Below are 16,423 nucleotides of genomic sequence, written 5' to 3'. Positions count from 1 at the left end.
ACATTTTGAACAGTTAATAAATTTAAATTGGACTCGTAAATCAGCGTGACCATCAATTACTTTATTGTTGATTACCAGACACCACCTAATAGGACATTTGTTAGAGGTACAACCGTAGTCCACGGAATAACTCTTGAATATATCCTTCTTGAGAAGCCCTACATCCTGTGATCCCCAGTCCAAATATTACTCATCTAAACGAGTTCTCTCGGTTACTCTTTACAAGTCATTAAGAATCCTTCGAAAGAACGACAAGCCTTGGACACACGCAACAACTCAACTGCTCGATTACGAGTCCCTAAACCTACCCAGTTTACCTACTGCAAATCCCATACCGAGCAAAACTCTCTGTGCTAATTGTGTTAACCAGTCTCCGTTCCTTTTTTTTACAACTCAGAATTCTTGCCAAAGTTAGAAACGGGACTCTGAACATGACTAAGAAAAATACATGACACCGTTGTCTCATCAAAGGCCTTTCAGTGCCACTGCATGAAGTACAACAGCCAGCCGGGCTTCCTCAGAGGATGATGTTCTCCAATTCAATAAAGCAGTAGAAAACATTTGCTGAAATTAGAGGTAATGTGACACCATTTGCAAGAGGGGTAAAGATAGGCAAGTATTCATGGAAGTTGAAGCTGTAGAGTGCACTTCTTTTGAGAATGGCCCAACAACCGACATCTCCCACATTGAACAACCCTCTTTGGGCGCTTGAAGTTCTCAATCCGGAGGACTTTCTTTTTGGGTCGTCCAGGTGGTCTACGTGTTTTTGGTGGCCGTATTACTAAATCAACTTTGGCACCCCCACCTTCCCCCTCAGCAAGCTCCTTCCAATGGCTTCTATCAGGGATTGGTTGAATTGTTTGCGAATACGTCTCACGATAACTTGCAACAGTGAAACAAGGCTCTGCAAACAAATAAGCATCTTGTCCACAGGAGATGAGTGCTGCAGCAGCATGAGCACATGGCAACCCAAAAAGCTGCCACCTTCGACATGAGCAATGGTGACTCCGAATATCTACAATATTTGTTCGCTCAGTCGAAACTATCTCAAACTCTACTTCATTTGCCCGAAGTACTTGGTAGCAATGCGAATCAGAAATAGCCTCTAAGACCACCTTCTCAGCAGATGGTACTAGTGTAGATGTCCATGACATACCAGTGTTTCGACGCTCATTAAACCAACTTGTTAACTGGTGACGAATGTGTTCCATCATCTGTACTATGGGCAGCTCATGATTTTCAAGTGCCCAGTTGTACAGTAATTCTGTGACTCGCAAGGAAAAGTGACCGTACCGTACCCCTTCAAAATATGCAATAGCCCAGAGGTGAGGAGGGAAACGATTAAACCACTGCATTACATCTTGAGAAATTTTTAGCATCTCTGCCATCTTAGCTTCGAACTCGACAGTGGTCAGAGCATAAACAGCATTCCAAAAGATGTTCACCAGCTTTGTGTTCTTGAATTCATCACGAAAGTTTTCACTCACATAGCGCAGACAAAATCCATGAAAAGCACTTGGAAAATGAGTCTCAACAGCCTCTACAATACCATTTTGCTGGTCTGACAATATAGTCAACCTTGGCATATTCTCTGTATTTACTCCCAGAAGTTTCCGGAGCTCCGACAGGAACCACATCCAATTCTCATCATTCTCTACATCAACAACAGCAAAAGCCAGGGGAAATAGTTGGTCATCAGCATCAATAGCAGAAGCACATAGTAATGCCCCAAGGTACTTTCCCTTTAGGTGAGCCCTATCAAGTTCCAAAAGTGGCCTACAAGCATTTATAAACCCATATATTGAAGCTCGGTGTGATATAAAGAGCCGGTGAAAGCAATTCTCTTGTCCAGTAGCTGAGATTAAAGCAATACTTCCCGGGTTTGTCTTCCGAACTTGCTCACAATATGCAGGAAGAAGACGATAACCCTCGTCAAGAGTGCCATGAACGGCAGCCATACTTCGCTCTTTTCCCCGCCAAGCTTGCATATAAGACACCATAACTCCATGTTGTTCTTTTATATCCTTAGCTATATCCTTTGGTTTATACTGTGGATCGGCTCGCAGGCGGGTCTCTACAGACCTGGCAACCCAGGTCACTGAAGCTTGTTGGTGATGAAGGTCACGCACTCCTTCACATGTATGCTCACCATGCAGAGTCCTAATGGAGAATGTCGGAACACCAGGACATTTTGCCGTGTGGACCCGCCAGGGACATCCTTCCTTGGAGCACTTTGCTATAAACCTACTCCGATCCGACTTCACAATCCGAAGATCAAAATGCAAAGCAATAGCAATCTCTTTTAAGGTCCTTCTGCAAGTATCAACATCAGGAAACTCTTGCCCAATTACTAAAGAATGGTCTTGCAGAGATAAAGAATTCTCTGTGACAACTAAAGCATTATCGGCCATGTCCAATGAATTAAGCAGATCCCCTTATTTGTAGTGCCCAATTCCTTTCAGTGACAAGCCATCTATTGCAATGGACAACGTATAAGGAATTTCTCTGCATTTGTCACTGTAATGCCATCGACAGAAACAACTGCTAGGTTAATTTTCCCACGACCAGAAAGAAATTCCAACCCAGGTCATGCAAAAATTTAAGTCCTTCCCGATGCATAAATTGAAGATCTGATATACCTGCGAAGCTTTTAACACTTGCATTCCCCTTCAACAACTCTACATGTCTAGAGAAAGGGATTATCAAAGCCTGCAGAATATGTGCAACTGAGACATGGGACAAATGAAAGCAATGAAGTTACAGAAATCAAGCTTCAATTTGTTGAGATCAATTTCATGACTTAAATCTTCTATTCATAAATGAATCCACAAACTTATTTTATGCTTACTTAGATAAACATCTAAATAACATAAAGATAAACAAATAAAGTGTATCTATTCAACACATCAAAAGACATTGAAACACCAATATCATGACAAACAACTTCTCTTCATAACAATTTCTTTTTCTAACACCATTTAAACCAACCTTAAGCATACACAATAATACCAAATCTTTGTCAGCTTACAACAACAGTTCTAACAAGGTTCTTTTGACATAAAATACATCATAAAATAAAAAGTAACACCATACACAAGTTAAATACTACACAAACCATTCCTGTTATAGCAAGAAATTGACCCATTAGGATCAACTACATGGATGCAACCATATACAAATATATACATTGGACAGACAAACTATTGTCCACAATAAACTATTGACTTTGGCCTTTGGCTGAAAGGCCACATGGGGTGTTTCTTGTATGTGTGGCCTTGGGTTCATGTCTCACCAGGGGGTAGGGGTGTGTGTTTGTAATCAACATTCAAAAAAACAAATAAAAGCACACATATCACCAGAAATTCTCCAGAATATAGAAGAAAGTTGCAGTAGGCTAGTTACACGGAGTTTCATGTTGCTACATTCTCTCAGTACGACTTAAAAATCCTTAAACAAAGCAGTCAAGAAACACAGCTGCAAGATTATTCCTTTCCTTTTCTTCTGAATTGGAAAAAAAAATTGGTATATCTTCAATAAAGACTATTTTCTATTTCACAGAGGCATTAAATCCTGACGTCAAATGATCTTTAAGAAAAAAAAAAAAGAAACTTCAAATTGGCCAGGATTTTCAGTTACAACCCTGACTTTCCTTGCCCCAAAATAATTGAGATGACGCTTTAAACTTGTCTTAGTACCTAGCTTTTTAGATGTCTTTCTTCTTACTATTCACGGAAAAGAAACACTGTTTTCTTTTCCTCTGAAGAAATTTAGAAAAGGTCGGCTTGTTGTAGCTTGGCCTTTTGTAGAAATAGGTATTTGTCCTGAATTAAAGAGGTCTAACGAGGATAAAAAAATACGAGCAACCAACTACAACACAAGAATCTTACAGCGGACCAAGTAGAAGAATTACATCCCAGAGTTGGGACCGCAGAAGAAGAAAAGATAATACCTTCCATAAGTATTGCAAACACAAAACAGTAACGGTTCAAACAATTGAAAAGGTTCAAGTGTAAACATAATATGAACTCAAGAAGTGCTAAAAAAAAGAAGCTCCCAAAAATTCTAAGCCAGCCAAAAGCTACCCAGTTGGGACCAAATACGAAGTATAGTTCTAAGCTATCACAGAGTTATATAAACCCTAATCCAGTGGCCAGAATTAACCGAAATGCAAAGGCGATGCAAAAAGGCAAAATGTTATAATTAAAGTAAGAAGTAGATCACACACCAATTGCCGGTAAAAGAAACTGCTCTCTCTTCGCGTGCCCGTGACAACATGTGGTCAGACGGCTTGCGATGGAGACGAAAGTTCGACGGCGGTAGAGACTGAAATGAAGAAGAAGCAAATTGCGTATAGGTGTCAGTCAGTTACTTCAGTTCGTAAGAAAATACGATTGATTAGAGCGTCTAGGCGCAGAGACCGATCAGCAGCTTTTAATCCCTCGGTCGGTTCTGGGAAAAGAATTGAAAAGGGTAAGCGCGGACGCTCGAAGGCGATGTCGTTCATATACTTGTGGATTCCAGTAGTGTCCTCGAGAACAGCTGTCCTTGACATTTCTATCCTGCACGTGCTCGCTCGTGGTGCTGTTCCCGCAGGTTGTCAAACCATTCCAATATGGTCTTATGATGCAAAGAGGAACCTAGGAAGTACATGTAATGATATTAAAGAAGTTGATTACATTTACGCCACTACATTATGAAAGTAGTCAATTATGTTGTTTTGAAATTAGGATAGTTATACCATAATATTCAAAATTATTATTATTTTTAAGCATAGTTCGATTAGGTTGACCTTGACAATTTGAAAATTTATTACGAGTTTTTGTACAAGACTGCAACAGTCCGAAGGCGACTCACTTGTTCACAAGTTGTCTCAACTAAATCAAGCATGACTCATTGAGTTTTTAAGTCATGTAAACCTATAAAAATGTTAATATTTTTTAATTTTGGTAAGAAACAAATGTTTTGTTTGATTATGAAATAAAATGTTGTATGATTTGGAGACTCAAAATCATATAAATAAATTAATTGGAATATTCACTAGATTATGTAACTAATAAAAATGTTGATGTATGACTTATTTCATAAAACATTAAAATATATATATATATATATATATTATAAGATATTCTTCAATCCTTTATCAAGGATTTTTCTCTTTATCAATCCTTTAGTTTTATTTTCTTATTATATTGCATAAATTAGACAAATTGACTCCTAGACTTCATTATTTGTTAGAAAGAATTTTCATAAACACATTTGTCTCCCTCTTTGTACTTATATGAGCTATTAACCCAACCCATTTGAGTACGAATTCAAAATAAAAAAAAATAGAGATTAGAATAGGGACAGAGAGGAGCTTCTTCTTCTCCAACAAAAAGACATGGAGAAGTGGATGTTTATTGTTTTGCACATTGTTAGATTCTAGGGTTTTATACTTAAAACAACCAGGCTTTATGGGAAGAAGAAGCAGAAAGAATAAGGAGAAAGAAGAAGGAAAGAAGAGAATAGATAAGAGAGAAGGTTAGGTACATGAGACAAGAAAGGAGACAAAAAAGAAAGTGAGGACTTAGAGCACAAACTTTAGTGCCCTCCCCCTTAAATACTTGTAGTTTTAGGTTAGAAACACATGAGTACTCTCTCTAGTACAATCCAATGAGACTGTCAAGGTTGATGCATAAATTGACTGATGACACTAACAAAGTAAAATATGTTGGGTCTTGTGACTATGCGATAAATTAGCTTTCTAACCAAACATTGGAACCATTCAACATCAACTGAATCCTCAGATACACAATTTATTGTTTGGCTCCATTGGTGTATCAATGGGCTTACATCCAAGCATTCCAGTTTCTTTTAGTAAATCAAGAACATACTTTCTCTAAGAAAGTAATGCCATGATTGGATTGTAGAACTTCTATAGCCAGGAAATATTTGAAGAGTCCTAGGTTTTTGGTTAAATTATTTTATTAAAGTTATTTTTTGTTTGTTGAATACCCTCTGTATCACTCTCGGTAATAATAATATCATCAGCATAAACAGACACAAGAATCATACCATTTTCCGTTTCATTTTTTTTTGAAAATACGGAGTGATCACTTTCATATCATGTGAACCCAAGGTGAATAACCAATAGTAAATTTGTTGAACCAAGCATGAGGGAGTTGTTTCAACCCATAAATAGCCTTATTTAGGTGACACACCTTCTCCACCTTAACCACATAACCTGGTGGTTGGCCCATATAGACCTCTTCTGATAGGTTTCCATAGAAAACACATTTTTATGATCCAACTCATATATAATAACCCTTTTAGAATTGGCCGCCAAAGAAACAAGAACTCAAACAAAATTCATCTATCGGAGAAAAGGTCTCATCATAATCAATACCATAAGATTGAGTGTAGCCATTTACAACCAATCTAGCTTTATACTTGGCCACAATATTGTCAGGGTTATATCTAAGGGTAAACACGCATTTGTAGCCCACTGGCATTTTAGTTAATGGAAGGGAAGTCAAATCCCAAGTACGTTTGTTATACATGGCTTGGATATCCTCATCCATGGCAGTCTTCCATCTTGGATCAATTAATACCTCATCATACGTATCAAGAATGGAGGAGGATGACACTACAACCAATAATGAAACATAAGGTTCAGATAGGCAGTGTGTGGAAACTAAGTTATCAATGGGATGAGATGTGGATGGTTTTCTAGTAGCTATGATCTGAGGTTCTTTATGGAGGGTAATTGTTGACCTTAGGTTGACTCTCTTATTGATTTTGACGATAACAAAACTTAATAGAACTAACAATTTACAAACTAAAGTATTTTAGATACTTTACCTTCAAGAGACAATGCATCTCATAGTCTAAAGCTTCAAAACGATCAAACCTATTCAAGAACTCAAACAACATAGACAGACATCTCTTGAAAAAGCAACTGTTGATCGTAGGTGACTCCCATGTTGCTTTTGATGATAACAAAACTTACTTCATCTAATAATTTGCAAAAATAAGTATTTCAGATGCACCTTGAAGTCTAAAGCTTCAAAACGATCAAGCTTACTTACGACCTCAAGCATCATTGAAGGACATCTCTTCAAGAAGCACGCACAAGGAAAAAGACAACGAGAAGGCTAGAGTCCAAATCTAAAAGTCAAATGTCTTAACTCAGTCACAATGTAAGAGAATATTCCTAAACTCCCTTCTTTAAGTACAATTGTGAAATTGGAGCTTTAGGTCATAAATTGCATGCATACATGTTAAGGAACATCATCAACATCACTTCAAATATGTTAGAGCACTTAGAGAAAAACATTTCCATGCTTTAAAAGTCAACATAGTTGAACTGGCATTGGAATGATCGATCAATCTCTATCAATGGTCGATCATCCAGAAGTGTGCGGGCCAGAAATATAAGCATAATCGATCAACTATAATCGATTGATCGATCATCTAGAACGTGGCCATTTTATACTATAAAGCATGATCAATCAATTCTGCCCAGACAGCAAAATTTACATGGAATGGTTGATCATTCCACTTGATTGATTGATCCGACAAAATCTTTCCGGTAAGAGACAAAAAGCATGATCGATCATACTTGTATTGCATAACAAAAATGAATTCTGATTGATCGATCAGCCCCTCGTCAATGATCGATCAACTTAACTTTTCTTGACCAAAGGTAACATATTGATCAATCAGTCCATCGACCAATAAGTCATTGTTTGACAAAAAAATAGTTGTTATGATTGATCGATGGATCAATCACTTTACATTGATAATACCCCACCAAATCATGTATTGAGAAGTTAATGAGAATTTATTGGTAAATACTTCGAGCCTTTACTCTCAATCTTGAAAAATCTTTCAAAAGTGTTTTAGAGTGAAAGAGAGCCATATTCATAGAAATTACACATCTCTTTCCATCCCATCCTTGTATTCATATAGTCAAGCTCCTTCAATCACTTCACATTGTGCTGCTAAGGAAGAGGATGCTTGGATCTCTCAAGAACAAGGATCTCTCCAAGTAAATGTGTACAATTTTTCCTTTCTTTTTGCTTAAATTTGTGAAAGGTTCATCTAGAACCTATAGAATCTATATAGAAAGGGCCAACTAAAGCTAGAATCTAGTAGCAATTTCTTGGGGAGATAGTTGTTGTAAAAAACGTTGGTTTAGCTACACATGGCTTAAAGAGAACCAAAATCTCTTTGTGTAATTCCAACTATTAGAGCTTTTAATTAGTGGAATTTCCCAAGCAAGGGTTCTTGGGTGGTGAGTACCAATAGGAGAACATCGATAACAAAAAATCTTTTGTCTCCTATGGTGTGTGCATGTTTTGATTTACATTGAATTGCTTTATGCATGATTTTTTATTACACACATAACTTAATTTTAATTTGATATTCTCAATTCACTAGCCTTTCGAGAAGCCTCCTACGCCAACAAATAGGCAAATGTACAAAAAAAATAAAATCAATGGTTTAATTTTTGCAAATGGCCAAAAAATGACTAGTTTGGCTTGGGAAGTTATAAATACCCTGCCAAACTACACATAGAAAAGTTAATGAGAATTTATTGGCATTTATAAATATCCTTCTTTGACCCATATAATTCTTTATGTAATTTATATACATGGTCAAGGTTACTCACATCTTCAAATCCTTCGGGTTGTTCAACATATACCTCTTCTTGAATGTACCCATTAAAAAATGAACTATTTATATCTATTTGGTACAAAAATTTCATCTGAGAAGCATAGGCTAGGAGGATTCGAATTGCCTCTAGTCTTGTGACGAGTGCATAAGTTTCTTCAAATCTACCTTCTTCTTGGTTATGTCATTTACAACTAACCTTGCTTTGTTTTTCACTACTTGATTTTCTTTATTCGCTTTGTTCCTCAAGACCCATTTTTTTCCCAATGACTTGTTGATTTTCGGGTCTAGGTACTAGAGTCCAAACTTTGTTTCTTTCAAATTGATTCAATTCTTCTTGCATTGCCATAATCCAAAAGTCATCTTTTCAGCCTTGGCAAGGCATTTGGGCTCTATTTGAGAAACGCATGCACTATTTGACACAGTTTCATGAGTTGTTCTTCTAGTTGCAATTTTACCTTGAGGGTTACCAATGATTTGTTCTAGAGGATGATCGGCCATAAACTTATAGTTCTTTGGCTCCATAGGTGGCTCTTCTTGGTTATTCGGGTCAATTGGGTTCTCTTCAAGATTTTGGTCTTGAGGTTGAGATCCTAGGGATAAATCAAAGGGGTTTTCTTCTTCATCATCAGAATTTGGACTTGTAGTTGGATTTGGCGAATCAGATTCGTCATACTCCTCTACTGTCATAGATGTCTTGTTATAAACTCTATAAGCTTTGATAGGAGTAGAATAACTAAAAAAAATCCTATATTAGCTCTAGAGTCAAATTTCCTTAATTTTTCTCTGGTTCTTTCAATATGAATAATTTGCATCCAAAGGTCTTGAAATATGTAATGATGGGAAGGGTGCTTACTATATACAACTCATACAAAGTTTTGTTGAGAAGTGGCCTTATGCTTACGTGAATAATGATATAACATGCAATGTTCACAACTTCGGTCTAAAACCTATGTGGCATGTTGTATGCATGAAACATAGATCTATGCAATTCAATTAAGGTTCAATCTCTTCTCTCAATAACACCATTTTGCTGAGGAGTTCAAGGAGCTGAGAATGTATGGTCTATACCATCATTTCTATAATATTCCTCAAAATACAAAATTTCAAATTCTCCTCCATTGTCACCCCTAATTTTGATAATGCTATAGCCTTGTTCCTTGACAAAATTTTCATAGAATTTAACAAAGGCTGGAAAAGCATCATCCTAGTGGGCTAGGAATCTACCCATGTTTACCTTGAATAGTCATCTACCACCACTAGGGTGAAGCACTTCCCATTTAGGCTTAAGGTTCGAGTAGGTCCGACTAAGTCCATGTGGATTAGTTGAAGAGGATGAGAGATTGAAACTACATTTTTAACATTGAAAGAAGTTTTATGTTGCTTTCCAAGTTGGAAAACATCACAAGGTTTCTTGTTAAGCTCCCTCGCTATGAATCGAGTCACCTGACGATCCTCTCTAGGTTCCATATTGGCCTGCGTCTTTGAGGAGGTTTTAGGATTCTTAGAATGACCTATTGCTGTGAGATAATGAGCTTTCGAAGGAAGCTCAACTTTGGACCTCGTTAGAGAGAGAATCTGACCTCGTCTAAACTAATTTTTGATTAATGCTTACCTTCATTCAGAATCCCGTCATCCTTATAGAAGAGGATTAGGGATGACGCTTACAAACCAAGGCCATGCAATGGCCCATCAAAATTAAAGCAAATTACATCTAACCCTGCTACTTACATAAACCTATAAATGACAAAATTTAACTCCTACATCTAGCAGTAACTCTAGATGGTATGGAGTCCATAACATCACTCCCCTCCTGGAGAAAGATCTTTTCCTCAAGCTCAAAGGTGGGATAGAGTGCTCGGAATTCCTCTAACGGTTCCCAAGAGGCTTCCACAGGATCCATCTCAGCCCAATGGACTAAAATTTCCCATACATCATTGACTCGATGAGCTTGGAAGACATGAGCTGGAATGGGCAGAACACATGGGCAGAACACGTCCATCTTGTACTGGTGGCAAAGGAATGTGCAACATAGGCGAGTCGCCCTTGAACGGCTTCAACAACGTAACATGGAAAACATCATGAATTTTTGCCATCTTTTGGTGTCTCTGGAAATGATAAAGAACTATAGTTTCCTAGGAATACTATTGATGGGTCCTTTTGGGTGCTCTGCCGTATTAAGTATGTCTCATTGTTGTCTCTAAGTTTGTTGATTGGTTTGTCGAAGACTGTTTTCTACATTGTCTTATCTTGATTGGGTTCCAAGGACCGTTTTTATATCATTTTGATGGGTTCATGGTAACTATCTTTTGATTACTGGATTGCGAGTTTTTTGAGGTTCGCTTTTTTGGTTTTCTGTGATGTTGGTTGTAGTATTTTCTCTATTTAAAAGTTTACCTTCTATTTCTATCATTATTAGATTTTATGCTTCTTTTTGGTGTAAATGGAATCACTACATCTTATGGAGCTAGTTTAATTGCTCATTTTTTGAAATTTAGTTTTCACTCCCTTAGAGTCACACTGGTTTAAATTTTTGGCCTTACAGTGTTGAGTTAAATTTTTTTATCTGCTTTGCTAGTCAAAAGCCTTTGCTGAAAGGTTCATTTTGTAGCTGGAACTCTGAGATGGATTTGGCATATCCAGTACTTGTTTTGCATATCGATTAGCATACCTGTAATTGTCTTTTTGGGGTTTTGTTGAAAGGTTCATTTTGTAGTTGGATCTCAGTGACTAATTAGGTATATCCAGTACTCATTTAGCATGTATTTGTTGTCTTTTTTGGGCAATTCTGTTTTCTTTTTAGACATTATTTATTTTCTGACATAGATTTGAATGAAATGGAAGGATGGTTCTGAGGCTTGTTCATTTAGCTTTCACTATTAAGCTTGGGTTACTTTCATTGTGAATCTCAGGGAAGGGCTTGGATAACAAAAGCTTCAAGGACTCGATCATCAGTTTGGAAGGTCAGCGATAAGCACCTGGGTACATGTCTTCATCTTTTTCCTTGATGTCTATTCGGGGTTGGGGGCCAGGCATAGGGTTCTTATTTCTGTGATTGTCTTAATAGGTTATAATGCTAGTGACTCCGATTCAGATGAGATAAAAGTTGAGTCAAAGTAAGATGCATAAATTGTCTTACCCTTTTTGCAGATATTTGCATCTGACAGTTTTCTTGAACTTACAGTATACACTTGAAAATAAATCCTTGGAAGAAATTGCCGGTATGAATTTTATTTCATGATTTTGAGCGTTGCTAACATATTCTGTTCAATAATACTCTATTATAATTAATGGAATCAGGAGCTTTCTTAATTGCATCCAACTTCTCTTTATTGTAAAAATAAAATAAAAAATGCTAGTTTTTGTCCTTCTTTCTTCTCATTGAACTTATATCTGTTGCTGTTCTAAAATGTTATCTAGCTTGATGTATTAGCAAAAGCGATTTGATAGTTCCTTTTCTATCTTTTGGAAATTGAGACCTTCTTGTGTGTGAACCTTTGATGTCTTAAATTCACTCATTGGATGATATATGATGCCTATACCTTGTCAAATGTTCATAGGTTTCATCAAGGTCCTGACATAGATCAAGTAAGAATGTCAACACCTCCTCAATTGAGATCAATAATTAACACTAGTTCTAGTGTGGCCATAAATAGTGACTCAACTCCACCAGAGTCACTACCCTCTGTCATAGAAGTGGGCCCAAATGAAATTACCATAAATGAGGATGAAGGTGACTCTACGCATACTTCAAAAAGACAAAAAAAGTCTCATGTGTGGATGGAATTCAAAGAAGTATCACTTCATGGTACGAAAAAGGCTCAATGTGTTCATTGTGAAATCAATTTGAGTGTTATTAGTAGTGGAGTGACCACACATAGTCGACATTTGAAATGTTGCATGAGAAAACAAAAAACCTTAAACTTTCAACCAATAGGAGCGGGGTCTATTGTTGATCAGAGTCCATCTAGACTTCCCTGTATGAATTTTGGAAGAAAATATGATGAAGCTAAAATGAGAGTACTCATTGCTCATTGGATTCTTATGCATGGGCATCCATTCATAATAGTAGAAGAGGAGGGATTTAATTTTGTAATGAAGATGGCAAATATGAATTATGAGAAAATATGCCATAAGACCATTAAGAAGGAGTGTATGGAGGGGTATGAGGCAGATAAAAAGAAATTAAAATTTTTGTTAAAAGAGATTAACAAGATTAGTCTTACCACAGATCTTTGGAAGTCCCAAAATCAAAAGATTGAATACATGGTTATTACTGGGCATTTTATTGACAGTAATTGGAAGCTACAAAAACGAGTCTTGAGTTTTGTGCATGTTCCTCCTCCTCGTCGTGGCGTTGATATAGTAGATGCTATTTACAAGTGTTTGAAAGATTGGAAGATTGAAAATAAAGTTTTTAGTATTTTAGTCGATAATGCTGCATATAATGATGTTTCTATGAGAGTTTTGAATGAAGATTTTTCAAGGAAAAAAAATTTGGTTTGTGCTGGAAAGTTGTTTCATGTGCGTTGTTGTGCTCATATTTTGAATTTATGAGTCCAAGATGGTCTTGTTCAGATTAAGGATATCATTGAAAATGTGCATGAAAGTGTCAAATTCATAAATTTGTCTGAAGCTAGACTTTGCACTTTTTCTGAAATTGTACAACAACTAGAACTTGGTGAAAAGAGGTTGGTTATTGATTTTCCAACTTGTTGGAACTCCACTTATGACATGTTGTCTTCTGCATTAAAATTCAAAGACGCATTCTCTAGATTTAAAGTTAGAGAACTAACATATGATTGTTTGCCAAGTCTTGATGTTATGGTCCTGGGTTAAGTACCTATGCCTTCTGCTCTTAACAGGCCAGTCTTTTGGGTAGTATTGGCTAGGTGCCTAACATTTGGTATCAGAGCAGGCGCTATGTCCCACGTTCGAGTCCCTGCACACGTAGGAGGACCGCACGTCCCTGGTGTAGGGCCGGAAGGGGATTATGGGATTCTGACCCGACTCTCGTTGTTGTGTTAAGGCCGCCGTGGTTGTTGGCTTGGGTGGGCGGGGTGTGATGTTATGGTCCTGGGTTAAGTACATATGCCTTCCGCTCCTAACAGGCCGGTCTTTTGGTAGTATTGGCTAAGTGCTTAACACATGATGAATGGGAAAATGTTGACATGGTGTGTGAGATTCTAGAAGTTTTTAATGCAGTTACTAATATAATTTATGGGAGTGACTACCCTACTTCTAATTTGTACCTTAGTGAGGTATATAGGGTAAAAGAAGTTCTGAATTTTCATTCTACAAATGAAAATGTTTTCATTAAGACAATGGTTAGTAGAATGAAAGAGAAATTTGAGAAGTACTGGGGTAAATGCAATTTATTGATGGCTATAGCTTCAGTTTTGGATCCAAGGGTCAAATTAAGGTTGATCGAAATGTGTTTTCCAGAGATATATTCTAAGGAGGAAGCTACAATGAATATAAATTTAGTTCGACATACATTATATGAGATCTACGATGAATATGTATCCTTATATAATTTGGATATTAGAAATGAAAAGATTGCTTTAAGTACTAGCTCTATGGGTGTTTCCACAAGTCGTAGGCCTTCATCAAGTTCAGGTTGGTCAAAGTTAATGAATTATGTGAAACAAAAGGGATGTAGTTAATTCACCAAGGTCACAATTGGAAATTTATCTTGAAGAAGGTGTATATAGTTGTGAGGGAACTTCACAATATGATTTTGATGTTTAGAATGGTGGAAAGTGAATCATATGAAATTTCGGGTATTATCTAAGATGGCAGTAGACATCCTTGCAATTCCCATATCCACAGTAGCTTCAGAGTCTACATTTAGTGCTGGTGGTAGAGTAATAGACTCATATCGTTCTTCCTTGACACCAAATACAGTTCAAGCTTTGATTTGTGGCAGTGATTGGGTTCAGACTCTTCACGGTGTAAAGAAAAATCAAAAGGTGAATTTCTTTGATTAATTATGTATTATGATTTTTTAGTATATTTTTTAGTGTTGTTTATTAAAATTTTGTTTTATGATTACAGCTTGAGAAGAAGAGTGTAGAGATAATGCTACTAGCTACATGATTTTTCATGTTTTTCTCATCATGGTAATTTTAATATTTTTAACGACATTAAGTAACTAGTAGTGGAAGAGTATTTTTTTATTTGACTATAACTAATTTTATTTTTTTTGTTTTTGTCATAGGTGGAGATTTTGCTCATGCAGGGACGTATATTATTTTCTAGCATGAAGAGAAACAACTATAGTTTGTAAATTTATAATGGATTTATAGTTTTTATTTGGGTGATTGTAAATTGATAGTGATATTTTATTTAATTTTGTTGTGTTTGATTATTGTATGGAGTTTATTCATAATGTTACGCAATGTATGGAGTGTTTAGACTATTTTATGGAGTGTATGGAGTGTATAAACAATTTCATGGAGTGTTTATGGAATGTATAGATAATTTTATGGAGTGTTTATGGAGTGTTTATACAGGTATTATGTATATAGATTATGCCCAATTTTAATTAAGGGTCATGCCGAATTTTATACAGGTATTATATACATAGATTATGCTCAATTTTAAGTAGAATGTCATGCCCAGTCTTATACATGTATTATATATATAGGTTATGTCCAATTTTATGTAGAGGTCATGCCCAAATTTATGTAAAATGTATGCATAATTTTATATACAATTTATTTGATATATATATTTTGAAATAAATGTATGTTGAAGCTCGAGTTCGGCTCAAACTCAATTAAAATTTTTGGGCTCGAGCTCGATAACAATTTTAGGCTCAAGACGAGGCTCGACTCAAAATATTTAAATCAAGCTCGGCTCAAACAAAAGTAGGTTCGGGCTCAACTCGGCTCGATGCCACCCCTAGTTGCAGCCAAACATAGTGTCCAGGTGCATAAGATATGTCACGATGGCCCTTGTCATATGTGTTCTTCATGAGTGCTTGAGCTTGTTGTAATTTTTCTTTTACCTGGGCAAGCATACGGTCCCTTTCCCCCAAAGGCTGGTCTAGAGCAGCCACCCGAGAAGAGCCAACAAGATAAGATACGAGATGAGGGGGTTCCCAACCATAAACGACTCTTGAGAGCTGTGTGGTATGAAGTATTGTAACAAAACTCAGCCCATGCTAGCCAATAGACCCAAGTTTTAGGATTATCTCCCACAAAACAACGTAAATACATATCAAGGGTCCGATTTACTACCTCTGTTTGCCCATCTGTCTAAGGGTGGTAAGCTGAAGAGAAAGCCAATTTGGTGCCTTGTAATTTGAAAAGCTTCTTCCAAAAGGTGCTAGTAAATACTGCATCTCTATCACTGGTGATGGACTTTGGTAAACCACGAAGTCGGATAATATGGTCCATGAAAATGTGAGCTATATGGGGGGCTGTATATGGATGCAATAGAGGAATGAAATGACCATACTTCGAGAAACGATCCACCACTACTAAGATAATAGATTTACTGGAGGATTTCGTTAGATCATCAATGAAATCCGTGGAGACATCCGCCCATACCTGAGAAGGGAGCTGGAGAGGCTGAAGTAAGCCTGTTGGGCTCAAGGTTTCTGTTTTGTTCCGTTGGCAGACCAGGCATGCTGAGACATAGTCAGCAACCATGCGTTTCATTCCTTTCCAATAGAATTCACAACTAAGCCGGAAATATGTCCTCTACTGTCCTTCATGAGTACTGTCGTGTTATGTTGAAAGGATGGTTGGAAGGAATGCTG

General features: G+C 36.9%; 1 protein-coding gene across 3 annotated transcripts; it reads right to left on the bottom strand.

The window, feature by feature from the left end:
* Positions 1 to 357: 357 nt before the first annotated feature.
* LOC137959512 (uncharacterized) lies at positions 358 to 4,449 on the bottom strand. 3 transcript variants are annotated; one of them, XM_068806883.1, is made up of 3 exons: positions 4,226 to 4,449; positions 2,640 to 2,709; positions 358 to 2,517 (listed from the first exon to the last, which is right to left on the bottom strand). In XM_068806883.1, the coding sequence occupies exon 3, from the start codon at positions 2,409 to 2,411 to the stop codon at positions 621 to 623; it is 1,791 nt and encodes a 596-aa protein (XP_068662984.1). In that variant the 5' UTR covers positions 2,412 to 2,517; positions 2,640 to 2,709; positions 4,226 to 4,449; the 3' UTR covers positions 358 to 620. The 3 variants fall into 3 exon arrangements, with proteins under 3 accessions (XP_068662984.1, XP_068662979.1, XP_068662976.1); XM_068806878.1 differs by having other exon boundaries at positions 2,640 to 2,686; XM_068806875.1 differs by having other exon boundaries at positions 358 to 2,686.
* Positions 4,450 to 16,423: the final 11,974 nt, after the last annotated feature.

The sequence above is a fragment of the Aristolochia californica genome, unplaced genomic scaffold, assembly GCF_029961685.1.
Source record: "Aristolochia californica isolate CCGP_79_NKW_82.1479 unplaced genomic scaffold, dmAriCali1.0.hap1 SCAF_1, whole genome shotgun sequence".
In the NCBI taxonomy this organism is placed as follows: domain Eukaryota; kingdom Viridiplantae; phylum Streptophyta; class Magnoliopsida; order Piperales; family Aristolochiaceae; genus Aristolochia; species Aristolochia californica.
Note: the sequence above shows the minus strand (reverse complement) of the source record. Positions and strands in the feature narration are given on the sequence as shown.